The 27,451-nt window shown below is 42.7% G+C and overlaps 1 protein-coding gene across 1 annotated transcript; it reads left to right on the top strand.

The window, feature by feature from the left end:
- Nucleotides 1-9,936: 9,936 nt before the first annotated feature.
- On the top strand, nt 9,937-14,383 carry SYPL1 (synaptophysin like 1). The gene is made up of 5 exons (XM_009923655.2): nt 9,937-10,074; nt 10,804-10,922; nt 12,144-12,348; nt 13,210-13,398; nt 14,252-14,383. Exons 1-5 carry the CDS (start codon nt 10,006-10,008, stop codon nt 14,381-14,383), a joined length of 714 nt encoding a protein of 237 aa, XP_009921957.1. The 5' UTR covers nt 9,937-10,005.
- The last annotated feature ends 13,068 nt before the right edge of the window (nt 14,384-27,451 follow it).

The raw sequence follows: 27,451 nt of genomic DNA, 5'->3' as shown, positions 1-27,451 counted from the left end.
ACTAAGGTTTTCTTCTGTATTTTATACTACATTTTACACTGCATTTATACTGCCACTTAACACATTGATAAGGCTCTGGAAAGATAAGAAGATTCTTTAAAAATTAAACTGGAAAAATGCTTAAAGCAAATTGTAAACCTGATTTTTAAAAATCTTTCTGGGAGGGCCAGGGTTTTTACAGCCCAAGTATTTGAAGGTCTGGACTTGTCAGGTAGCCTATAGGAGATCCTTTTCTTCTGGTTTCTCTGTGATATTGTTTTCCTAAGATAATTTGGCAACATTGCAACATCTTTTTCAACTGGTATCCTCATTTGCTCATTTTCTGCCAAAAATTGTGCTCCTGTTGAAGCCCGCAGTGTGTCTGGCAGGTATCGGCAGTGGACAAATTTATTCCCTGACTGGATGCAGCAAGAAAAGGCCAGGGGTCACCGTGTGCCTACTCAGTTTGTTTCTGCTAAATGTCAAGTGCTGAAGCAGTCTTGGAGGAAAGACATTAAACATGTAGCTACCAAATTACAGTGCCAAGAGTATAGTTTGCTTTTTCTACGTGAAGTGGGACTTGGCCAAACTCTTGGCTTGTATCAAAAAGAGAGCTCACCCTTGCATTTGGAAGTCTATGAACTTTTGGACTGAGGACTTATGAACTATTTTCTTTCACTGAGTAGCATTTGCATCTAATGACATTAAGAAAGGCTTTTTTATTCACATAGTCTTCTTGGGACATGTTTGGTTTGTGTTTTGTTTTCTAGAAAATTTAATCCAGTCAGGTAATAACTGAATTAACTACATAGCGTCACTTTAATTTTATTATGCCCTCTATTTCAGTTTTCACTTTACTTCTCGTTGCTGTTTGCATTTTATTTAACCCATATGTATTTTTCCAATTTGTGATCTAAAAGATACGATCTACCCAGTGCATTTCATTGCTTCCAAATTCTTAACAGATTGTTTAAGAATATCTATTGTGTCTCATCTGGCAAACAAATAATACCTGCTTGACCATCTGTATTTGTGTACAGTTATTCCACCCAAGTACACAAGACTTCCTTTCTCACCATTTAGAATGAGAAATATTTGTACTGTTGAATAGATTAACTTTTATTTTGTGGCCTGATGTCCATGACCCGGATTTGAGTTATAAACCTGTCATGTGTCAGGGCTCATTATCCACTGGTTGCATAAGCTATTGTTACCAGGATAAATTTAGAATCCATCTGAAAATCACAATTAATCATTTGACCAGCACTACAAATATGGTCAGCCAACATCTACTGTCTCTAAATTCATGTATTTTTAAGTCTGCTGCCAGAATATCATCTGAGTTTTAGCTGCCTTGATTTGTGTTATAATCAGAAATACCTCATTTCAGACTCAAATTACTTTGTATAGTTAGCTCACTAACTCAAGTGTGTTGGTATGTCTTTTAAAGACTAGCACATTCTAAATATGTGCATAGACAATAAAGTGGCAAGATCTGGAATAATTACTATTTATATCCTTCCGTTGTTTTCTCAAGAAACAGTATTTTATACTTAGATATTGTTTTCAAGATGATTAAGCTGACTCCTAAAATGTTTTTCCTAAAATGTTTTTGTTTTTTCAAGTCCAATAATGCTTCAGGACTGTTTCCATCTGGTAGTAATAGTCCTGTTTATTCTGGAACATCTTGGTTTATATTATGCCTCTGTGTCACAAAATCTATTGAAATCATGCAAAACACCAATCTCTCTGCCAAAGTCAATAAAATTGCTACTTGTTGAAGAAAACAGTAAACAACAGAACTTCATAATGATGTCATTAACACATCCTTTGTCAACAGTTGGGAAATCTGGAACCTGCAAGAAAAATAAAGAAGAAAAAAAAGTAATGCATTCAGCATAGTTGTATAATTAATTACACATAAACTTCTAATGAGATTTGGTTACAAATGCAAACAATTTTTATAGCGGCATTAGCTGCACACCAGCATAGCAGCAGTAGTTCAGCATGTAGAGTGGATGCTGCATTTTATCCGTCAGATAAATGGACACATTTTAAAGCTTCTTTAATTCTGAGAGTCAGTATTCTACAACAGGCCTTTCGCAACAGGTATGTAGATCTGAGCTGATCCTGAGTCCAGTTCAGGAGTCCCAAGGGATTTTGTCCTACCCTGCATTTTCTGCTGGGAGCCAAACTCTCTTGCTCTTTGTGTTCAGAACACTCCTGGGATGTTGCCTCAAACTACCTCTTGCTTTGTGCCAGCACAAGCTTTTGGGCATCCATTTGGTACAAAAAAAGGACATATTCATGGGTTTATTTTTTGTCCTGATCAGTTAAAATGTGTGACAGTATAAACTTCTGCAGAGAACAGTGCAGCCATGGATGGAGTATGTTTATTGAACTGTCAGTGCCAACCAAGCAGCACATAAAGCACTAGAAAACACAGTGGTAAACTGAAATGCAATGGACAGATATTGCCCGAAAGTGGCGTGATATGGTCAAAACTGAACTTACTAGGTTAGTTCTCAAATATTGCTGTCAGAAAATGAAGAGAGGGGCAAGGGAAGGGGTTTTCTGATTCCTAGATTCATCAAAAATTAAGTTAATAATAGCACTACAGAGGTGTGCTTTGCCATAAGGTACAGATCACATGTAGTACTAAATGCTATGCTTTAGTGAGACTAATGTATATTCAGGGATGCTATCGATAACCCACACCAAGCTTAAGTGGCCTGGCTACAGCAGAGAATATGTTCTATCACCTTTTCTCCATGCTTTCCACTTTAAATCAGCATCTATGGCATTCTTAACGTCTACCCTTCATCCAAGAAATTCTGTTGGGTTTCACAGATGAGAAACATAAATTAATAATGATTAATTAAATGAATAATAACCTTCTCAGCCTGAAAATGGGCAATTTTCACAGTGTGCACTATCACAACATGCCACTAGATGGTACAACAGGATTCTCTCTGCACAGTTCTGCAGCCAGTCAGCACTCCCAGATAAAACCCTTCCAGTAAGCAACTAAATTAATTGTGGCTCAAAATTCGTAAGTCTACGGTGTAATTTAGAATTTTTATTCCAAGTGCATACATCATATTCTTTGTCCTTTACAGCTGACTGTTATGTTCCAGAACTCTGTCTTCAGCGATGACTTTCCAAGGAGTATTTACAGAGCAAGGCACATATCAGCATACTGTACAGGGTAGGTCCCACAGCTACCTAGTTAACACCTACAAAGTGATGAGCTATGAAAATTAAGCCACAGGATTCGTTTATAGATTGTGATCCCCCATGGAAATCACACTGCCTGGGAGGCAAGAGAATCTACGAGAAACTTCTGCTCTGAAGCATCCTCCAGAGGAGCCACTGCCCCTCTGGGAAGGGCAGCCTTCCCTCTTGCCCTTTGGAAATGTACACAGAAATGTGGGGGGCAGGGGACATGACTGGCTGCCTTTCAGTGGCTTCCACAGGGATCAAGGAGAATAACAGGAATTTTTACACATGCAGCAGTAGAAAATTAAAATTCAAGGCAGCAAGGGTACTAATGAGCAACATAACAGTTCAGAAGTAAGTAAGCTGCTATGAGTAAATAAAATAAAGGCAGTGTAAAATGCCTGGAATTTAAAAATTTTGATACAGTGTCTCAGAAAATCTAACCTGTATTAACCACAGAACTTAAAACCTGCTTGGATATGATAGATGAATGGCACATGCTGTGAGATATGTCTCAAGGACTTTTAGCGAAGGCCGACATTAAACAGTGATTTCCAAAGTCTCGGAGATGAGGCAAAGGGGTGCTGCAGAAATCAGGGAAAAGGAACAATGTAACTAAGCATTGTTATTAGAGAGCCAAAAGAGAAATAAATGGGATAATAAATATACTAACATGTCTAAAGAGGAAAGATTTAAAACATACACAAGCAAATAAAATGATGCAAAGATACTAGAAAACAGATAGCCAGCTAACAAAACAGACAGAAAAATGCAGCCTATTGTTACATCATGAGAAACTACCTGTAGACAGCTATTTGGCAGGTGAGATTTATTTAATATGAGAGGAGGAAAAGCACTCTCCCCACCTGGAGTTTCCAAAGTTACAGCAGACCTGCTGAATAGACAGTATTGTGGACAGAGTGGTCCCGTGCAATGGTGTCTCCCCCGCCAAGATAAGTATTAACTTAATCATCCACTCTTGCTTTATCTATAAACACAGAGCTCAGGACTTCCCTGAATTAATCCTTGTTTGGATTGCATAGGGGATTAGGATGGGAAAAGAACATCATGAATCATCAAGTTTTTTTCCACTGCTATCACAAGCAACAATATTGCAAATATTCTGAACTCCCTCTTAAAACAACTTCCAGTGTTTGCCTTCTGTTGGAAGACATTTCTAGAATCTCATACTTACACTTTATGTTCAGCATAAATTATAGTCTTTGATTATATGCAGTGATCCCTGTGGTAAACCTGTCTTTTAGTATAAATCTCTGCCTTCCCTGCATCTACTCCCTTGTGTACTTCCAGCCAGCAGTAATACCTTCAGTTACCCTTCATTTTGCTAAGCTAAACCACCCAAGTTCTTCCAGAAAATGAGCTCTCCATGACCCTTAATCATCCAGGTAGTTTCAATTAATGTTCTGCAAGCATTAGTAAATGAGTCTACTGCACAACACTCCAGAGGAAGCTCACTTGCTCCTCGCGCAGGGGCACTAGTGCTTTGCTCTTTCTGTTGGAGACCTGTCTCCCTGGGGCAGCCAGGAATCCCACTGGTCTCTCCCACAGCCTCGCCAGACACCATGAGACCAGCTATATAAACGCCACAGTTTCATCCTCCTTTTTATCTTCCAAAGAATGGGACTCGGTATACTGAGAAATTATTTTTATGTTTTCACTGATAATACTGATTTTCAGTTTAAGAGCTATCAGTTACCTAGTTTCTAATTAAATCAGTGTTTCACATCAGTTTTATATCCTTCTAGAGTCATCAAGTACCAGGTCAAATACTTGCAGAACCTGGAAGTATGTTACAGGGACAACTATTATTGGCCCAGCCTTTTGATCATCACTGCTTAAGCATTAGCTAATCAACAAAATGACCATGAAGCTTGACATTAACTATATTGTTCTAATTTAATTCTCTATCAAGAGGGTTCTGCATCAGCCACCCCATCTCTTTTCTTAAGAATAGTGATAAATGGATAGGCCTATATTGCCATAACATCAGACATCGGTATCTTGACCAGCATTTCAAAGATGACCAGCAACCATTGTTCACATTAAGAGTTTTCCTTTATCAGCCCTGTCCAAATTGGGGTTGCTGGGTATTCACAACTGATATAAAAGCTTTAGCAGATGTGACGCAACACTCCCCTGAGCCCTGCTGGAGTGGAAAGGATTTATTACATGATTAGCATATTAATACTTTCCTGCTTTTTCCCAAATATAGAATATAATATTGGCCATTCTTGCCCTTTTTTCCTTTCTTTCTTTTTTTTTTAGTTGATTTCCATCATTTATGTCTATTCACTTTGCTATAATCTCTTTTCTCCTCCTGTGTTTCAAAAATGCTGTTCTCTGCAAGGCTGTAGACCATATACTGGTCCATTGGTCAGTTTGCTTTCTTATCATTTTTCTGCAATAGGCCACCTTCTAATTTATATTCATTATTGCCAACTTCTCCTTTCTCCCATTTGTTATATAATTTTTATACTTCTGTCACTTTCTCTCTAAGCCAAACTAATTTTCCAAGCAAAATAACCCTCTTTTTCCGTAGTGAGCTTTTCTGGTGCTCTTAAACAGTATATAGTCTACCTGCTTAAATTTTTCCTTGCAGAGATTTGATGCAGAATTGGTTTCAGCTTATGAAATTAGCTCTGTGGAAGTACTGTCTATATTTAAAGTGTTTGATATCACTTTGGAATGCAATCCACTAGCAAAAATGTTCCAAAATACTTTCAACCCCAGCAGAGAGATAAGTTATATGGAGTGAAAAATTAAGAGCCTTTTCCAATTTTGAATTAATGAGCCCACAGCTAGAACATTGTATATAGTTCAGAGTACATCCATACCAGACATCTGACACCTGAAGAGACTTTGGGAATAAAAAAAAAAATAATAATAAAAAAATCAATCAGGGCTGAGAGCATTTTTGAAGAATGCTTTAAATAATGAAATGCTTTTAAGTAACCGACAAGTGGAAAAGGAGAGGAATCAAACAAAAGCTTATATGTATTTTTAGGGAGATACATTGCTTGTAGGGTTTAAGTAGAAGATGGGGAAGAACAAAGACAGAGAAAAAAACCTACTGAGATATATTGGGGGGGGAGGCAGGAAGCTGCTTGGATCATTTAGACTGAACCAAGTCTTTATATGCCACTTATATATGGAACAGTTTTTCTTGATCATGGAGGATGTGGAGATGATGAGCAATAGATATTCCATCTTTTATCTTGTTCTGCCTCTTCTTTTGTATTCCTATTTTACTCCTTAAAGGCACTGGCTATTCAGGCAGCTAAACTAATCAAGGTGGCTTGAACCCTCAGCACTGCTTGTCTGGATTGGCGGGGGGGGGTTAGATTCATGTACTGTATGGAGAGCAGGGAGCATAGTCAGTCTCCCACAGGGTACGTTTTCCTGGATTGGACACTGCTCATTTAATTCTATGACAGACCTTTAGAAGATCAGAGGGCATTTCACCAACTGCTTTAGAAACACCACCATGAAATACAGAAAAAACACTGTCAGTTCCACAGACTCCCCCACTGGATTTTGATCCTACAAGACCTGCACAGCTCAAATTAATGCACGTTTTAGTTGTGCCATTGCAATATTCCCATAAAAGAGACCCTAGGAGACTTGCACAGCTCTGCTGTGGTCTCATTCCCTAATTTGTGCCCACTGTTCAACTCCATTGCATCTAAGAGGGATTCATTTCAGGACCAAAATCACAGCTTGCTGTTCTTCCCTTGCAACATCAGTCAATGACATATCTTACGAAGTCAAATTATAAATTCATTATAACTAATGAGATAACTAATTTTATTGTCTTAAACCTTATCTTGAAGGTACTCAGACAGGCTTTGCTAGGCGTATCTAAAGCACCCGCAAAGCTGTAGGCTGAAGGCTCAGGCAGACAGCTCTGCCCCTGCCATACTAAAAGGCTGGTGGAGCTGCAATGCAATGCATTTGCAGGAGATGGAACTTTCTCAAGGCTGTGTCCAAGACCATGCTAAAGCACACACAGGAGGTCCGGACCCTCACAGATCTTGTCATCTACATTTGGAAATGCAAAGTACCATTCTGCAGACTGGTGGTTTAGGCCCCTCTTACCACCTTAGGCGTTCCCATTCCTGTGATACCCTGCTGTGATTTCTAACAGTAGTGAGTGTTTTAGTAGCCTGCTCCAAGGAGTGGCTGATCATTTTTGTGCTTCAAAAGCCTGCACACATCTGGGAGTGCTCTACTCCAATGACAGAATTAAGACAATGCAACATTTTAAAAATTAAATTTAGCATATGCTTGATGATACCTGTGCGCTCTGGTAGATTCCTGGGAGGTTTGCCACCCTGTTCGTAGCTCCCTGAGAGCTTGCAAAACGGCCTCACTCTGCCAACGAAAGCTCCACTGGTAGCCATGCAGGTGCTCTCACCCTTCAGTGCACTCTGCACCAGGTGTGCTTTGTACCCACAAACAAATATTCTCGGAGATTTCCAACAGACAGGCCAACTAGTCACCATTTTTAATTAATTAGTTACGAATCTGCAAGTTGATCTTAACAGCAAGCTCATACATTAATAACTATCTTAGTAGTGATGCTAGCAAGATTACAGTTACATCAGACTTAAAAGCTGTTTACAGACACTGGAATTAATAGAATCAGTAATAATAATTCATTGTATTTTGAAGTATCATTGATGTCATTTTCATGTAATAAAGGAGCTTATTCTATTTATCTTAAGAGTTTATATGACCCTCAAGGACAGGCACATCAACATTTGACAACTGGGGATTGACCATATTTTGTGTGCGCAGTCCATGGTACGTATGCTCATAAGCACAAACGAGAACAAAGCAGAAGACGCGAGCCAGGGAGGAGGCTGCCAAGCTGGGCAGCAGCTGTATTTGTAACACAGCAGTGAAAGAAAGGAAAGAGCTATCCTTTCTACAGCTTTAAACTTGGACTACCTCCAGGAGCCCGTAGCAGCAGGCAGATCTCAGCACCTCTCTTGCTCATTGTACAGAAACCTAGGGTCAAAAATCTTCCTTGAACAGAGAAGCAAATTTTGTGAGAACGTCAGACCCTGGTGCCAATGTTTTGCGGCAGTGCATTCCCAGGCCAGCTGAAAGACTGATGCTTTGCTACCATTCTCACATGTATTCTCCAACCTGGAAGTTTCCTCATGTACTCCTTCCTTCCTTCCCCAAGGCCCACCCTTGGCTGGCCTCCCACGACTTATTCATGGTCGTAACATCTGTCACAGAGCAAACTTAGCCAAGGTTGCCCCCAGCTTCCATATCCCTGACCAGTCCTTCCTTTTCTGTCAGTATCAAGTCCGTAGAGCACCTCATCTGTGTGAGTGGGCTATCATCACTGCACACCAGAAACCTGGATTGCTTGTACACTGCTATGTTGCCCTTCCAGCAGGTGCTTAAGGTTCCCCTTGAGGACTGGGACCACCATCTGGTTATCTGAAGGTCTCCTCTACTTCTTCCTGATTAGGTAGCTTGTAGTAGACAGCCACAGTAGCATCACCCATGTTGTTCTGCCCTCCAGTCCTAGCCCATAAACTCTCAGCTGACTTGTCATTCATCCTAAGGCAGAACTCCATGCATTCCTGCTGTTGTCTCACATAAAGGACACCTTACCATCTTCTTAAGGAGCCTGTATCCATCCATAGCAGCACTCCAGTCACACGAGCTATCCCACGCTGTCTTCATGATCCAAATGAGATCACAGCCCTGCAACTATACACAGACCTCCAATCCCTCCTGTTTGTTCCCATACTGCATGTGTTACTATAGAGGCACTCTAGACAGGTACTTTCTCATGCTGACTTCCCAGAAAAGGTATGAGAGCTTCCCCCATAATGGTCTTCTGTGGCACTTCCTTATATGCATACATACACTTGGGGGGAGAGCTTCTGCCCTATTTCCTTGTTTTCAAAGTCTCTCCTTGAAATCATGTCAACCCATGCCCTTTGCTTACCAAACCAGTCCACCGCTTCCTCACTTAATGTGGGTCATCATATCTCCCCCTGATGCCCAATCACTCCTAGTTTAAAGCTCTCCTCAGCAGATTGGCCAGCCTGTTGGAAAAGATGCTTTTGCCCTACTTGGTCAGGGACAGCAGGTCTCATCTTTTCTTAATAATCCTGAGTCCTCAGAGACCGTTCCATGGTCATAAAAGTTGAATCCCCTTTGTTGACCCCAGCTGCGCAAACAATTTTTGACCTGCAGGGTCTTTTCACTCCTCCTCAAGCCCTTCTTCCTCACTGGGATGAGGCATGGCCAGGAGGACACGTAGCCCTGACACCGCAGCACTCGTGGCCTTCCCCGCAGCAGCACCTTCTAGCTTCAGACAATCACAGCCCCTGCAGCCTCCCGGGGAAGGGAGGGAGGGAGGAAGGAAGGACGGACGGACATCGCTGCTGCCTCACTCCGCAAAATGGCCGAAGCTGTTCCTTCCTGTGGTAGGTACTGCGCCATTTCCCTGGCCCACAGACAAGATCCTCCGTGGCAGTGGCACCCACCCCACACAGCTGGGCAATCCTGTCCCACAGGGGGTGGCCTCCCCCGGCCTCTGATTTGGGGCTGAAGAGCCCCAGTGTGAGGTAATTCTGGGTGAGACCAGCCCTGGCATGAGGTAACACGGGGTGGGGCCAGCCCAGTGTGGGGTAAGTGGGTGTGGCAGGGGTGTGGCAGGGAGGAGCACAGGGGGCTGCCCATATAGGGAGGTGCCTGTGTGGGGCTGTGGACAGGTGGTGGTGTGGGTTCTTGCTGGCTGCTGTGGTATCTCCCAGGATGGCTGGCTTGAGGGTGGACTTTGGCTTGTTCCTGGAGCCTCTGGGCTTCATTAAGGTCCTCGAGTGGGTGAGTGGGGCTGTGGAAGCACAGAGGGAAGACCTCTCTTCTCCTCATGGGGCTGTTTCTTCTCCTTTCCAAGGCCTGGCTTTGCTCCTGTGTCACAGCTGGGTAGAACTAAAGGGGGGTGTGCTAGTGGACTGCCTGCTCCCTGCCTCGTGCTGCTGGTGGTGGATGCTCATTATGAGGCTGCTCTTCAGCTAAGCCCTCTGGCTGGAAGGGAAGAGAACAGTTCTGTGGATATGTAAAATCTGTGTGTTAATTAAGTTTGTTGTAGTAACTGGTGCTGCTGTCTGTTGTGTGTTCAGATTATTGGGGGTTTAGGGTTTTGCTAGTGACCAAGAGCTACTCAGGGGGTCAAGTTGATGTGCAATACTACAAGCATGTAGCTTCTTGCTATGCTGATGTGCTGTTGTGGATGTCTGAGATGCCTAAAAATTCTTCCCTTATGATCTCTAAGAGGTACTGTGCTGGCTTTTAGCATTAAAAAAAAGAAACTTTTAGGGTAGAGCTAAGAGAAATATAAACAAAAAGAACTTTCTGTTAGTGGTGTTGCTCATGATTTTGGGTTATAGAAACTTAGTGTTTCCATTACCCCTTGACATCACCTAATGCTTTCCCATTGCTAACTTAGTCCCTATTTCTTGCTTTCATTAGCTGTTTCAGCTAAAAGGTTGAGCTTGTTTCCTTTGAGCTCTAGTGTTGTGTACTAATATGTCTATGCATCAATTCCTACAGATTTTTTCTATCTTTGCTTTTGCCACGTGTGGAGGCTTTCAAGGTGAAACGACCCTTCTAGTTTCCTGCAAAGGTGTGGTAAACAAAACAGTTACAGCTGCTTTTGCTTATCCATTCAGGTGAGTATTAGCTCTTCAGTTGTCACTCATACACTAATTATTTACAATTCACTTTTTACCCCATCTGTCTCTCTGTGAATACATACTTACTGTACATATCTGAACTAACATGAGAAACCTCTGGCTTGCTCTGCAGTAGTAAAAAAAAACCAAACAACAAACTTAGTTGTAATTGTTCAAAACATTGTGGTTGTCAGTGCCTTATAGAAAGAAGTAGGTAGAAATGGTAATAGGCTGTATTACTGCTTTGTATCGCTCTACCTTAAGCTCTATTCTAGTAGTGCATGAATGCTACAGAAAGCAATAATAAGCAAAACAGTGCAATTAACCTTAGCAGCATATTTTTTCATCAGTCTGTAGTTGCTTTGGAGGTATAGGTAAGATTATTTTGTATGTGCCATTATCATATTTTTGTTTAAAGGCTGAATGGAAAACACTTTTCACTTTAGTTCGCTATGATCTTGGTGAGAGTGGGTGTTGGGTACATAAAAACTAAATATTCCACTGTTGTTGTAGTGCTCTTGCAGAGACAAGCTCCTTTCCTGGAGCATGAGGAGGAAGGCTTCCTCTTTGTTCTCACAGCTGCACAGTTACAACAGGTGCAGAGCTGGTGTTCCATATGTGTTCAATAAGCATAGGTGTAAGTATAGAAATAGATTCAGAGGCCAACTAGTAAAAATTACTACAGAAGTACAAAATTTGGTCACAAACCCCACCATTGTAACAGCACTTGGAGGGGATAGTGGGAATCTGAAATAATTCTGTGCTGGTCACTGAGTGGTTGCTGCTGGTCACAGGTTTAATTGAACTTTGTATGCTTGAAGATTCAGTGCTTGTATTTTCTAGTAGCTGTAATGCATCTCAGTGCCTTTTAAGTCCTGATCCCCTTGTTTAGCTGCCAGTCTCTAAAATAATGTTACGTCTAAAATGGTTCAGTTAAGTTTGCTTCCAAATTAGAGTTTTTCTTTAGTTGCTCTAAACTTAAACTGAAGATACTCTTCCTGAAGCTGCTATTGCATATCTCGGTGTAGGATAGGGAACAACCTGCAGATGTCTTGACAGATCTTTGTGTTTTATAACTAGTACGTAATACAAATATAAATTGTCTTTTAGAGTAAACTTACACAACTAGAATGCTGAAGCATTGTTACTGTGAAGCGCGACTGTATGAAATTTCCACTGTAGCAAACTCTAACTACATGGAGGATATAATCTTTGCAGGTTGAATACTGTTGTATTTAGTGCACCAGACCCAAAACGCTGTGGTGGTACTTGGACTGATGTTTATCTTGTGGGCAACTTCTCCTCTTCTGTGCAGTTCTTTGTCACACTTGCTGTGCTGGTATTCCTCTACTGCATTGCTGCCCTTGTGGTATATATTGGATATAAGCATGTGTATCAGCAAAATAGCAAGTTTCCACTAACTGTAAGTAATACTAAGGTAATTTGATGTTTTGCCTTTGAAACCACAAAGAGATGAGAAATACTGCTAATACAAGAATATCTGAATAACTTATGAACATTCAATAGTTCCAGAAGTTAGATGGAGCATGAACACAAGTATCTCAGACTAGTCACTACAGCAGTCAAGAAGAAAACGGACTCAAAGACCTTGAACATCCATGGCATCATACCTTATGCAGTTATTAAAGCAGAGTGGAATGAAGGTCCACCTTCCCAGGTGAACAGTGTCTTCACCACAACTTTAATTCTGTACAATGTATTTGAATATACAATTGTTCCATAGGTGGAACCTCCCTTGTTAGTCTCTGGGAATTTTCCATGTGTAGAGCACCTGCTGTGCAGATGCAATTGGCAGAGGGAAATATTTATGTTGTGAATGTTAGTCACTTTAAATACCAAAGCCCTGATCCTCAGAATGAGAAATTTCAGAACATGCCCAGAAACAGATCTAGCAATGTTTCAAGCCAAATTTTAGCATATCAGCCATCCAGATTTAAATCATTTGCCTTTTCTCCCCTGTCACCCCCACTTTACTAAACTTTGACTTGAATTTTTATAAGTGCTAGGCATCTGATTTTAGAAATTTTAAAATGATAAGATCACCTATTTTCTGCATCTATCAAGCACACAGTTTTGTAGCTGATTATCAACACAGAATACAACTTTTGTTGTAATTACAACATTGTTAATGGCTAAATTTGCTTGTGATCATTAGCACTGATGCAGTTATTTTGGTGATATAATTGATACTGTCTCTGCCTTGTTCTCTTATGTACATTCATACAAATTTTTTAACCTAACAGTGAGTACTTCTTTTATACAGGACTTGGCTATCACTGTCGTAATAGCCTTTCTGTGGCTGGTCAGTACTTTTGGTTGGGCAAAGGCACTTGCTGACATCAAAGTGTCCACAGGGGCCAGCATTATTCTGGGAGTTGAATCTTGCAAAGCACCAGGAACAACTTGTCGTTTTGCTTCTGTGACCAGCATGGGAACTCTGAATGTGTCTGTGGTAAGTATGCCTTCAGCCATATGGGTACAATAAATGTGTTAGAAAATAGCTGATGGCACCCAAGAGCCCTGTTCTACTGATTGCATGTGTTGCTTTATGGGTTAAGAATGCTTTATGGGTTATCAGTCATTCAGGCCCATGAATACTGTGGTAAGACACTGACCAAATTCTTTCTTCTTTCTTTGAAGAAATTAAGAGAAACAACTTGTAGGATCTGTCTCTAAAGCTGTTAGATGCAGCATTTCCAGACACGTTTGAGTATATTATTTCTGTCTGTAGCCAAGAGCACCTTAAAATGTGTTACTGTGGCACTCAAGTGGTTTGTTGACTGATATAAGTAAGGAGGGAACACTATGCTTCCTGCTCTGTCTTTTCATGTTGAACGTAGCTTTTTAATCAACTGTGAGCATTTTTATACATCAGGTAGAGGTTCCTTGTAATACAATGATATAAAGCTCATCTTCGTAGAAGGAACTCCTCACAGCAGGGCAAATGAGGCTTATTGTATGATCTTCCTAATGAATCCTGCTTTTCAAAACTCTGGCTGTTATTCATTGTCCCAGTAATAATTAATCATGTGCTCTGGATGGGCATATGCAGAGGTTCTGAGTGACTGAAAAGAATTTGTCTAATTCCATGCAAAAGATAATGTAAGCTGACTATCTGGTTTCCAAAGAAGTCTTTTAAAATAGCTTGTAATATTCTAAAGCATGTGGAAATGTCTTGTCCAAATCAAAGAGGTGCCAAAGATGATGGTTTTTTCTGGCTTGCCTTGAAGTCATATTCTGGCTTTTAAACAAAAAAATAACAAAAACCCCTGCACCTTAATCTCACCTTTTTTCTTGACCTACAGGTGTTTGGCTTGCTTAATATGGTTTTATGGGGAGGAAATGTTTGGTTTGTATACAAGGACACCAACCTGCACAACCAATCAAACAGAATTTCTCAAAGTCCAGGAATATATCCAACTCAAAGAGGAATTTAAAAACAAGGTGATACTTTGAAGTGCTTCCACTTTTATATCACACTGCCAAGAGCATGGAGCCATTAGGATTTATTTCAATAATAACTGATAATACTTGGTACAAACTTCTGTTTTGTACTATGGTTTGACATAAGGTCTTGGATACTCCAATTGAAATGTTTAATTATCTTGAAATATATTATGCCTTTTGAAGTTGTGTGGCTTTTTATTACAGTTTTTGAAGAGCAAAATGTTCAGGTTATCTGGATGCTGACCCTTTCAGGTTCTTAAATTAGCCTCACAGGAGGGGTGGGTGAGAAGAAGCTGCATTTGGCTTATTACTGCAACTCCTTTAGTCCTAACAAGCCTTGGCTGAAAAATTAAATGTAAATGCAACTAGGGTATGTGAAAATGTAGTTCAGCTTCTTCCTATCACTGATGCCTTGCAAAAGCCATCTGAGTAGAACTCATAGCTCTGACAGTTGCAGCCATCGCATGTAGGTTTCCAGATATTCCATTCAGATTACTGTATCAATTCTGCTGACAGGCCTGTCTGGAAGGACATTATTTCTGTGTTTTAGATGTTGTTTCCATTTAATGGCTTGGGACAATCTCTGAACAAGAAGATAGCCTTACAGTTTCACTATAAACTCATTTAACAAAGGTGAGACTGTATATATGTATGCAATAGATGACTTAAACACTTGGGAAAAAAAAATGAAGTGTGGCCCAAAACTCTTACAAATACTGTAGAAATCAAAGCTGATATATTCCAACTGCTAGTGTCTGGGCTTCTATGAATTCCTTTTGAGGTGCCTGAACAATGCTTGTGTATGAAAGGACGTAACTGGAGATGTCTGAACATGATAGTCTTCATTGATGTTGTTCAGCTTATTCATTGGGAGCAATATTTGGTTCTTCTCATGTGGACTTCTTTAGTAAAAATATCTGACTGAATTTGACAAATCTAATAAGCTATTCAGGCTTTTTGATTTGCTTAAACTGTTTGTGATTAAAATAGATGTAATAGTGTATGTATAACACAAATCCTAATTGTTTAGTGTGCCAGAGCTACTGACTTTCTGATAGTAAACTTCCAGTCCAAAGAGTATAATAAAATAAGTATAACTGTTGCTGAAATGAAGTGCCTTGAGTCCTTACATTTGCATCGCTGTTACAGCAGTATTGGCTTTGTAGCTTCTGGGACATGGCTTTAGCTATAGCTGAATGAGTTATCTGTGCTACAGAAGGGTTTTTATACTGATGCCTTGGGTTTTCTTATAGGGAGAATTATCTGTCGCGCTTGCAGACTAAAGCTGCTTGGTGCTGCCCAGCACTTCTTTCTGTCAGCACAAACTGGGGGCTTTTATTACTTATAACTGTCCAAAACTTCATTTGAATTTCCTTTTGGAAGAGATAAGTGCAATGTTCAAGTGTCCTTTTTTAAAAGCATGCTATTCTGTTTCTTCCATGTTCCTGAATAAGGGATTTGAAAGCAATGAGCTTCTGCTGTCTCCTGTTTAACAACACTAGCTGTGTTTACTGCCACAAGAAAATAGGCTTGCCTTTTCTCAGTGGTTATTCAAGTACCAAGTATCATCCCACCTCACAAAGGCCTCTTGAGGGAAGATAAGAGAAAAGCAGTACTCAGTTCCAACTCTTGCATTAAAAGTATGGCACTCAAAATCATAATGCAGTCTTCTCGGGACCTTCCCTCTGTGTCCTGGACCTTCTGCAACTCAAGAGGCAATTCTTAGCAGGAGAAGACTGGGGCATAGGGTTTAGGAAGGATGATACCACTCTTGTATTCAGAAGTGAGATATGAAACCAATTACTTCTATTATGGGTTTGTTTGGGGCGTTTTTGATAGCAGCACTGGGCTATGATCTAAAGGGCTGATGTCACTGCCAAATGGTTTTGACAATGAAGTGGTTTTTTTAGCTTCATGCTCAAAAGTCTTTAAGCAGATCGGTGTTAACACAGTGATAGACCCAGGTGTCTCCACATCCTTGCTTGGGTAGATGGTATATGCAAGTGGGCCAGGGCACATGCATTCTTCTAGTAGTTCCATGCTGTTTGCACTTCCCTTATCAGAAAATGAATTATGGCTGGGAAGTCTTCCGTCATTTCAGTGGTCTGAACTAGGTCTTGAAACTTCACTGGTAGTATTGATAATAAAAGATGAGCATGATCTTTTCTTTTATCTCTGCTACCAGGCCCTACCCAGCAGAATTGCATTGAGCTATAAATGTAGTGTGACTTTTGTGGAGAGACACATTGTGGACAGCAATTGCAATGGTTTGGTGTTAGCTAACATAGAATACAAAGCTTTTATCGAGATTTAAAGTACTGAGTCAGATAGTTGATTATAAATATATGGAGGTGTTATTCTGAAGTTTTCTTGCACTAGTTGGTCTCCTGCCTCTCAAGAACTCCTGCCAACAATGATTTTTGTGCTGTCCTTTCTGACCTCTTCACTTGCGTTGGTCGGTTCCATGTTCCTAATGCTAACTTTAAACCTTAAATCCCCATTCTTCATTGAAGTGACTTAATTTATTACCTAATGTTGCCCTGAACTGATGGTTATCACACATAGCTCATTTTGTAATGTTATATCTATATCACTGTGAACAGTTGGGAAGAGAGAGACAGCGAAGAGTTGGAGAAAGAAAATTACTTTATTGTTGCACATAGAACTCTTCTTTTTTCTTTTTTTTTGGCAAGTCAAAACTATTGGACCTTCTCTGTTGCTCTCTTCCTAGCAGAATTACAGCCACCTGAGATAAAAAGCTCTGTGCTGTTTTATCATGGTGAGCTATGATAGGATCACTGGTATGAGGTTACAAAGATCAATATTTAGATGTTTTCATAATTCTATTACTATATTTAAATCTCAAAGCTAGACCTGAAGCAAATTATTATTTGTTACCTGATCAAAGTTAACACTACTTTGAGTGAGAGGTTGAACCAAGTTTTTTTTTTTTTCAGAGGTCCCTTCTTTGTAATGTTCTGAGGTTTTTTCCTAACACCTGATGGGCCATTGTTTGCCCCTTGTTTTTTGTCTTTTAGCCAGAGGCTCCCTGTTTGCATCATTGCATGTGCTTATTTAAAATATGTATTTCATCCTAAAATCTAAAAATTCTATGAATTTTCATATTGCCTAAGAGAAAAAAAAACCTGCTAATTGTAGATTAACGAAGTTTTTCAATGTCATAATTCTTTGGGATTTTAAGGTTACATATGATGTGGCTAAAACATTTATTAACCTTTAATATTTTTAACAAAACTATGTTCCTGTCTATTTAGTATATGCTTATCTAACAACTGAAGCTCTAGTTCTGCAAAAAAACGACTTTGCCACAAATAGCCCTGTTAAAGTCATTGGGATGGCTTAGTTGTAAAATGGTAACTGTGTGTATTTTTTGCATACATGAGATCAGGAATAGATTAGATCAGTATATGCCTCATTGATGGCTATGGTCTAGCCCACAACTGAAAGTGAAACAGAGTTGGAAAGCTTAGCATGCTATGACTGACTGTTTCAACAAAAACTTAAATTTCATATGTACTCAGACGTTCCTGTTTTCCATAGGGCTGAAACTTTCCCTTATGTTTTTGTAGATGAAACAAGTGCACCCTGTCCCCAAAGTGCTTTCCTTCAGAAGACAGGGAGACCAAATGTGGCAGGCAGGGCTATAGCTGCTAAAATATAGATCAACAGATACATAGTTATATTCTGTAGAAATTCAGGCTGTGTATGTGTGTACTCTACACAGCTAATTGTTAACTGCATCCTGGCTCTGCAGGCTAAGATGAGTGTGATGTGTAGTCCACAGCAAGCAAGAATTTAAAAAGGAAAAATAACCACATGTACCCTTCTCCTTCATTAGGAGAAAGCTTGTTTTCCTTTGCAAGGGGGAGGGACTGATGCAGAATACTGCAGGCTTTGATGTCTGCTAGAGTCTGCAGCTGAGATGAAATGGAAAGCATCGTGCAGCAGGAGCAAGCAGCTGCTCTCATTTATCCCGGACACCCACAAAGGGCTGAGCAGCCTTTGCCTTTGAATTGACATCACATTCATGCTGGCAGCACTGAAATACTCAGTGTCTTATTTACTCACGGGGGGGGGGGGGGGGAGAGACTGATTTACCAGCTTTATCTTGACTGCACAAGAATCACCATTGCTATAGGGGATGCAGTGCACTTGATCCCTCTGTACTGAGGGAACAAAGGGCCTGGAAATCTGCCATGTCTCTAGGTAAGGTATCCTCAGCTGGCAGCAATCTCTCTTGCAGCTATCAGTGGAGTGAGCTCATGAAAATCCTCTTGCACTGTATGAATTCTTCTGGTAGTGGGCTATAGTTATGCAGCTCTAGCAAGTGAAGTGAAGTATGATGCATGGTGTGATACTAGAGAGAGGGATTATGATCAGAAACCCACAGCAGGAAGAAATACTGGATGGTGTCAGTGAAGGAAAATGAAGCGGAGGGGTTAGTATGGGATAGCAATAGAGAGCTCCATGGTGGAGAATAGAATCCCATCAGCATTAGCAGGTGTTTAAGGAACCAAGTAATTTGTGGTTTAGGGTGCTGTGTCCAGTGATTTGAGGGTCAGGCCTGTGTGACAATGCTGAGAAATGTACATACAGTGTGTGCTAACTCCCAGGAGAGTCCCTGCTATGGGAACTAACGTGGTGTCAGTGGTGGCTGAGAGCTTTGCCACCATCCTGCAGGAAAAGCTATAGGAACTCAAGCCCAGGAGAGATCTGACAATGTCAGATCTCCAGAGGCCAGTGCAGACAGTGCTGAATGGAGTCACTTTGGGATCTTTGGCTGCTATCACCCCAGCAAGCAAACCCATCTCAAATGCAGGCTGGAGCCAGGACACTGAAAGGCCAGCAGTATTAGTAGCTTATATTATACTAGAGCTGAGCAGTGTTGTGATGTACAGTGAATTCACCAGGGCTCTGCCTCTGCTTACACACCTCTTATTGCTAACAGTAGAATGTGTAGGTGTGTAGCTCTCACTGAAGGCAAGAAAGAGGATAGGTGCTGCCTTGATGTGAAGAGCTGTAAGACTGTGGGCTCATCACCTGCTTGAGGACACAGGGTAGCTGCAGCCTTTTTATTTTTCCCTATTCCCTAGAACTGAGCATCCTGTAAAGTTGGGGAACTTGGCTATGCTGTGCTGCACCATGCTGGTTTGGCTGCCTGCCCTGCTGTAAACTGCTGGGGAGCTGGTAGGGTATCTCACTCTTGGAAGTTGTCTTAAGATAATCCCAAATGCTTCCACAAATGCCCGACTCTTGAGCAAATCATGACTGCACATCAGACATTCTGGATCATCTACTTTTATTCTTGTGGCAGTATTTAGGATGTGTTCATTTCCAACAGATTTGCTGTATAGCCTAAAGCAAAGTTGTTGTTGCAAAGTCAGAGGCCAGTTTTTGCTGCTTAGTTACCTTTAACCTGAATAATTAAATTACTCAATACTACAGGGCAGGAGCACATTTCCCCCCCCCCCCCCCCCCCCCCCCGCCAAATACTAGTGAGTGAGGTTGTTTCTTTCAAGGTTAAGATCAAGTCTATGTATGCTAGCAACAGCCATTTGGAGTTGTATTTCAGAGCCTGACTCAAATGTGGAATTCCCTCTTCTGTCATGTCAAGTGAATCCAGGTGTGCCCTTAACACTGCCCTCCTACAGATGCTTGGTATTTAGAGCAGGAAAAAAACAAATGAAAACTTCAGGCTTGTGTTTTTAGAAGTTTTTCCTTATACTTTTCAGTTGCAACTTCCAGAAACTTGCCTGTGCTTAGTAGCTCTTCTTGCCTAGATATTTCATTCTTCATCTTGAGTCAGGAAGGCAGCAAAATAGACCTGGGTTGCGCCATCCTTAAAATTTGTGCCCATATGGACACAGTCAAAGGTTTTGCCCTTCATTTCAGGGCAAGCACTCTAGGAGCTAGAGAAACCTGTGCTAACCCTGACTGTATTTTTCTTGCATTCTTTCCCTAACAAAATCTGCCTCAGCCAGATCCTATTCTCTGCCATCACTGTCTTCAGTTAATGTTTCACTGTGGATCCTGCTTGACTAACCCTGGAACTCTCCCCCTTTTTTTCCTCCTGGACCTAACCCATAATAGGAAGATTTCACAGTATTTTTCTAGGTAGGTTCCCTCTCATTCTGCTACATCAGCACTTGTTGTGAATAGGTGGGGTGTATTTGGGCAGCCAGTTCTCATAATCCATCCCTTGTTTAAGGAAACTGATTGATTGCTGTTGCTGCCAAGAGAGCTGCAAGTACCTGTGCCCCATCAGCAATGGGTGGTTTGTACTTGCGATTACATCCTGTCAGTATTTGAGCAATTCCTCATTTATTCATAAAACATGCTCTGTCTCTTCTTGGCTTGTGGCTTAATGTTAGTGCTGCCAGCTGCATTTTCTTCTTACCTGTCTGCGCAGCAATTTGACTTAATGCAGTCATCAAGGAGGCTGTATACTGATCTTTTACTCAATCTGAGTAAAACCTGGTGTTAGCACAAGCTCTAATCAGTTTACCTATTTCAATTTCATTCAAAGTTTGAAGTAGTTTCTAAAAGGACCACACTCTAGTCCACAGTTGTGCTTGCTTTCTGCGGCCCAAGGTCAGCAGCTATTTGTCCCAAATCCCCTGGGTTATTTCTTGTCTTGTAATGCTGCAGTAATTTTACCTGCTGCACTCCCCTGCCTTTGGAGGGTAATCTATCTGTTGTTATACATGCTGCTGTTCCCAGCTCCTTTTTCTTTTCCCATTTATACATATCATCCCCTAAATCATCTTCCTCTGGTGACTTCAAATCTAATTCTCCACCACTTTCTGCAGATACAGCAGCTATTTTTAATTTTTGCATCCTGATCTGCTTTTGCAAGCATCTAATTTTAGCTTCACATTTAATATGATCAGGTTCCTTTGGAGCTCTCCTTTACTCTAGGGCGAATGGCTGCACTGTGCATGTTAATCCTTCTGCTGCTTTCTGCTTCTGTGGCTTTTCTTTCCCTTTTTCTGAATTGAAAATACTGTATTTCACTATTACCTTTTTGAGCCACTAGACTGTACTCCTTTCCAAGTTTCTTAGTATTTCCTTATAAAACAGTTTTCAGATCAAAGCAGTTGTTTTCTGCTTTTACTCTGGCTCTGTCAGCACAAAACATTTTGGCTGCTCCTACAACAGTGACAGTAATACAGGAATTGTTTCCTCAAGTTTCACTTCATAAACTCCACAATAAATAGAGAACACTTATTCTACATCATCCCCAGTCCTATGAGTGACACACACCTTCTTCCATGGAGAGGTGCCTGTAGCCTGGAAGATCTTGGGGGTTTTTTTGTTGATACTCTTATATTGTTCAGATCTTCCGCTGGATCAGTTGATATCATTTGGGTGGCATTAGTGGCTTGTCTAGGACACTACCTGCAGTGACATAAAGCTTGTTGTCCAGCAAAGAAATGAAAGACTGGGCAGAATATAAAGGACAGATGCTGTCTATCTAATGAGAAAACATTTTTTTCTGGTACCATGCAACATCCTAGTCTGAATGCAGCAAAAGGAGGCTGTGGTGCCTTCAGAGTGAGCTTGAACTATTCTTACACAGGCGATTTGTGGAGTATTGCATCTCAAGAGACTTCCCTCTCTTCAAAGGGGCCAGCATTGTCTTTGGACTCTCTACTGACACGGTGCGCTTCTAGCGCTCCTGGAACAAGTCACACTTACACCATGGAAACAGCCTGTAGTTCAGCTGAACGTTTCACTTTGTTGAGCTGGCCAGCACAAAAAAGATCCCTGATAAGAAGCAGAAGAGGAGAGAAAAGAATACAATATGCTAATAATGGGTCCAAAGCAGAAAAACAGAGATACAGTCCCTCAAGCTGAACTCAGGTTTATCAGAGGTTCCCAGCAGTGACTGTGGCATACACAGCATCTTCATGACTGTGTACAAGCAATGACCCCATGCACAGCACCAGCAGTACCCCTGGAGAGGACTCATGCAGAAATGGGCATGGTACTGGCAGGGTCTCTTTCCAGAAGATCATGAATGCAGGTAGATCAAGCAGTTACGGTTAAAAGAAGAAAATAGTATGTGCCAGTAGAGGAGATAAGGGTGATTATTTTTAGCTTTAGTTTCCACAGAGACTGTGCATCAAAAGTAGTGAGAAAGGACTGTCAGGCACAGGAGGCTGTGAGGTTTGTACTTGGCTCCATGAAGAGCATCTTGAGGATGAAGCCAGACCAAGAATTTGAGAAATGCATTGCTAAAGGGCCATATTCCCATTTTGTCCTGAGGCCCTGAAAGCTCTTAATCAAGGAAGTAATTTAATTTTGAACTTTACTGATTGTCTGGTTTTATGTGAGGCCAATGTGGGTACTTCAGAGCTTTCAACCTTGCTGGAAATAGAGCAGGACTGCTGGAAACTTGGAATGTCTCTGCTTTCTTCTTCAAGAGACTATGAACCTGTTCTTCCACATGCTGGGCAGTTACTTGGATGTGTCTACAGCAAGTGTAATAGGCCTTCAGTCTTGAGCGACAGAGTTTTACCTGCCATGCATCAATGCTAGTGCCCCAAAATGGGCAGGACTGTGAAGGATCAGTCCCTTCAGGATTAATCCCTTGGGGTACCATTCAGTTGCAACCATGTGTCATGACCTACAGCTAGTAAAGCCGAAAGGACAATGAATCTTCCATGTGAGAAGAGCTAGCAGAGTGATTACAGCTAAGTTCTGGCTAGAGGCACCCTGGGGCTGGCTGCTGCTTTATTTTGCTAAGTGGGTAAGTTCATGCTCTTTTAACTTGTGGAAAAAGCTTCTGGTTCAGTGAGGGGGCAGGATCTCTTCAGAAGCATGTAAGAATATGGTATTGATTCAGCCCTGGCTGTGCATGAGGAAATCCTGGGAGTATTCGCCTTTGTCCTGACTTGCCTGTCAGAACAGCACTGAAATACTGGCCTGAAATGTCTGTTACTTTAGCTCTTCATTGATCACCTGAGTTGGCTCCCTCACACCAAGCACAACAGTGTTGGGGAGAGGGGACAAAAGTGTATCAGGTACGAGCTGCAGCTTTTCTGGTCCTGGAAGGTACACCAAAGCACGTTAGCTGTCAGCTGTCCCACAGAGACTATCCACACAGTGCAGCTAGCCAGGGAGAGTTACACTGATGCTCTACTCACGTCCCCCTTCCCTCTCGTCCCCTCCAGGGTTGGTGGGGTAGGTAGGACCTCAAAGCACACCCTGACATGAGATGAAGTAGTTGGGGAAATTCCTCACTGAGGCTGATATGTCTCTCAGCTTGATATGTTGCTGTTGGACATTGTTGGTAGTCTGGTCTCTCTGAGCAGGCTTAGAAGTGCATGCTCAGGCACCTGGGGAGGCTTTTGGGGTGATGATTGACAGACCAAGGTGTCCAACTTCTTCAGACACATTCAGAGCTGGGTACCAGCTGAATAGGTGATGTTACATATCTGGATTTTAGTCCTTGCCTTTTAATCTTTGACAGCAAGTAAAAACTGCTGTTTCTGTGTGTAGGAAACAGGAAATACCTTCTGACAGAAGGTCACTGGTGTCCATTTTGATGTCTTTGAATGCTGTCACTTTTCTGAACTTCAGAACTGCTTTTTTTTCCCCTGGAATTTTGGGGGTGTCTGATCTCATAGGTGCTTCTGCCACAGGCTGCATGCTCTCACTAAGTAAGGCCATTCCAGAGCAAATACATTAGATAGTTAGCCCTGGCTGCTGGCAGTTAATGGGGAAAGCTCAGCCTCTGTAGATGTCAGCGTGGTTATACTGCTCACATGAAGTGGGAAGATGCGGTCAGGCTGGATATTGCAGGGAGGAGCGTTCGAGTAATTAATTCAGTGTGAAAATGGACTGAGTATGATTCTTTATTGCTTTGCTGTCCATGGCCATGCAGAGAAACACCGGGGCATCCTTCCCTGTGTGCTAGTTACACCCAATCTGCATGGATGTAAAAGAGTAGCTGATGAAGCACAGGAGCATCCATCCTGTGACTTAATGTAAACAGTAAGGAACGGGTTCAGCTCAGTGCAGCGAAGGGAAAAGCTCAAAGAAAACAGAACGTAGGGCGCTTGGTGATTCCAGAAGTGACCCGCTCTGCTCTGCAAGAAAATTAATCCTACAACGGGACCATCTCTTTCTGGGTATGGCCGCACAGTTATGGTGCCTTACCATCCGGCTCTTTTTTCCCCGTTTTTCTCAAATACACTTGTTCTTGCTGCCTCTTTCCCGGGCCCCGGCCCCGGGCCAGCGCCCCCCACCGGGTGGGGGTGCGGAGAGGCGGGCAATTTGGGGCCCGGCCTTGAGGCGTCCCTGGGCCCGGCCCAGCCGCTGGGGGTCAGTGTTGCTCCGCTAAAGCGGCGGCGGCGGCGGGTCCCCGCTCCCCGGGACTGCCCCGGGGTGGGGGCCCGGGGCTGCGGCTGCCCGGGGCGGGGGGTCCTCCGCCACGGCGGCTCTGCTAGCAGCAATGCGAGCTGACAGGAGCATGGCTCAGCCCGGGACATTCGGACACGCCGCAGTCGCGGTTCTGTAGGGGAACCCCCTGCCGCGGTTCCCCTGTCTGAAATGCAGCGCCTCACCGGCCCCCTCATTGTCAGCAGCGCCCAGAGGCCCCGGTGAGAGTCTTCAGCTGACCAGACGGCAGAGATGCCGCCTTTGCTATGGCTTTTAGTACTCAAAGGAGAGGAGAGATGGCTAGAGCAAGCTGGGATCAGGCCAGCAAAGGGGATGCTGATGCTTCTCCTTACCCGCGGCCTGTGTGACCAGGCGTGCACGCGTTGTCCTGGCAGCCTGCCTGGCCCGTGTCGGAGGCCATGCCCAGAGCTCTGCCAAGTCTGCGGGTCTGGCAGCTTGCGGGCCTGCCCGCTCTGCTGCCTACACGGGCGGGCACCAGCCCGCAAACCCTCCCTGAGGTCCGTTTGTAGCGGGATACGACAGCCCCTCTGGAAACAGTCGGCCGTCACGGCTCACCAGCAGGTAAGGCGTGGGGTGAGCTCAGTGCAGACATCTGGGCAGGGCGGGCTGTGCCGGCCCCGGAGGGACTAATCCAGGCAGGTCCTGCACAAACACGGTGCTGCTGCTCCTGTCTGCGTGGCCCCAGCTAGTATCCGCAGGAAGGAATTGAAAATCAGACACGACTGCACGGCTGCACCAAGCCTTGCCTTGCATGTGTCATTCACCAACTGCTTTTTTCAAGCTCTGGAAGCTAAGCAAGGACCTTGCCTCAAAATCAAATCCCAGGGGGTCTATTGACCTGTGGCAGCTAGAGTTTGTTACAAGAGAACTGCAGAGCAGTGGTGGCATCCTTGAAATAACATTCAGAGTAAGATCTATTAATCTGTTTTGTTTTCAAGTATGTCTTTCACTCAGTATTATGGAGCTTGCTGCTGAAGCTTGTATTTGTCTTCTTCAATCTCCTAACCAGGGCCATGCTTTTCTACTTGGCTGCTTTGAAGCACATCTTATAACATGCTTCCAGATGCAGAATGACCCTAAAGGCAGGTACCAGAAAGCAGCCTGCAGACCTCAGAGTGCTAACAAAGTATGCGTGATGCCCCATATCCTCCTGGGATCTGAGCAGGCAGCAGCAGAGCCAGGCTGACCTCCGTGCTCGGCTTCCTGCTGATTTTCAGCTTCCTGAGGCACTGGTGCAGCAGCACAGACCTGCCCTCGCCTGAACAACCTGGGCTGAGACTCAGCTGATCTACCTTTGTCTGTGTGTTGTGTAGGCATTGATATCTGATCTAGTCAGCCAGAAAGAGCTGCTTTTAGGGCACAGTTCATCTGATCCATTCTAGACACGTCTGCCTTGCGATAAGTCTCTTTCTCCCCAGTGACTACAGGGGGACCTTGCAGCAACTAGCTCAGACAAGGCATGTGCAGGTGAAGCCCAGCAGGCGCCGAGCCTGTGTTCAGCCTTTCAGCTGGAGCCTTGCAATGGGCCTGTTGTGGCTGGGGATCTCAGACAACCGATCAACCAAGGCATATGCAATATGCAGTTGTGTGGCTGCTTGCTGTCAAAATGTTATCTCCATTATGGTGCTGCAGTCTGGGCCTCATAAAATAACCTAGCAGCTAGATTCTTTGCTCAGGAGAAGGAGGATTGGTCGCCTTGTCTGACCCCCCCTTCTCTGAGGGGGTCCAAGCCCCATGTCCTGCTCCTAGTGAGCAGTCACGAAGTGGCAGCCTCCTGGGCAGACATTCTCCATCTCTGCAGCTGAAACAGTTCTCTTGTGTAGGTCTTTTGGAGACCATGAACAAATACAGTATCAGCACTTTTGCATTCCTTGATATATACATGAAGTCACATGGCCAGAAGCTGAGACTTATAATGTTTATTTCAAGTGCTATTTGTAATACGAACATGAAAGCAAAGCACTTATGCATTAGAAGTACATTCACTTTGGAGAAAAGCACCAAAAAACCAGTAATATGATCACACATGAACTAGCAGGGGAGCTAGACCCAGTCAGGAAAAGTGACCCGTGCTCTCTTGTAATCACTCTTGAAACTTTGAGAGCAATGTTAATCCAAAGGTCTCAAAGCACTTCAGAGATGTGTAATAGGTGGCGACACAGCAATCAAAAGCTGTGGCAGAACTCACACTGATTTTTGTAGACTTTGGATAACATTAATGCGTAATGTGTAACAGGCAGCTGGAGGTCAGGAACTGTTGCCCCCAGCCACTCTGCTTGAACGACAAGGTGCCTTTCTTCCTCTTCAAGTCTCAGCATATTGGTGTCATCACTCTAAAATAAATGGCACCAAAGTTCACACCTTGTAACTATATGCACAGAGACTAACAGAGCTGTTGGAAGACTAGGGAGGCTGTTCCCATCATCTAATCTAACCCTTTACAGCGCACAGCAGCCATTCTTGACTTCTGAAGCCTTCAAATGATGGAAAGGCCTCACAGTCTCAGTTAATTGTTCCAATAATTAAATGCTTTTCCTGTCTAGAGCCTGCACTTAATCCTTGCTCTCAGTCCATCTAGTGGCAGTTTTTGACACTGAATCTGTGTTCTCAAAGACACTTCTGAATTAAAA

Source organism: Haliaeetus albicilla, chromosome 14 (genome assembly GCF_947461875.1).
Source record: "Haliaeetus albicilla chromosome 14, bHalAlb1.1, whole genome shotgun sequence".
NCBI lineage: Eukaryota > Metazoa > Chordata > Aves > Accipitriformes > Accipitridae > Haliaeetus > Haliaeetus albicilla.
This window is presented reverse-complemented; position numbering and strand designations above follow the sequence as displayed.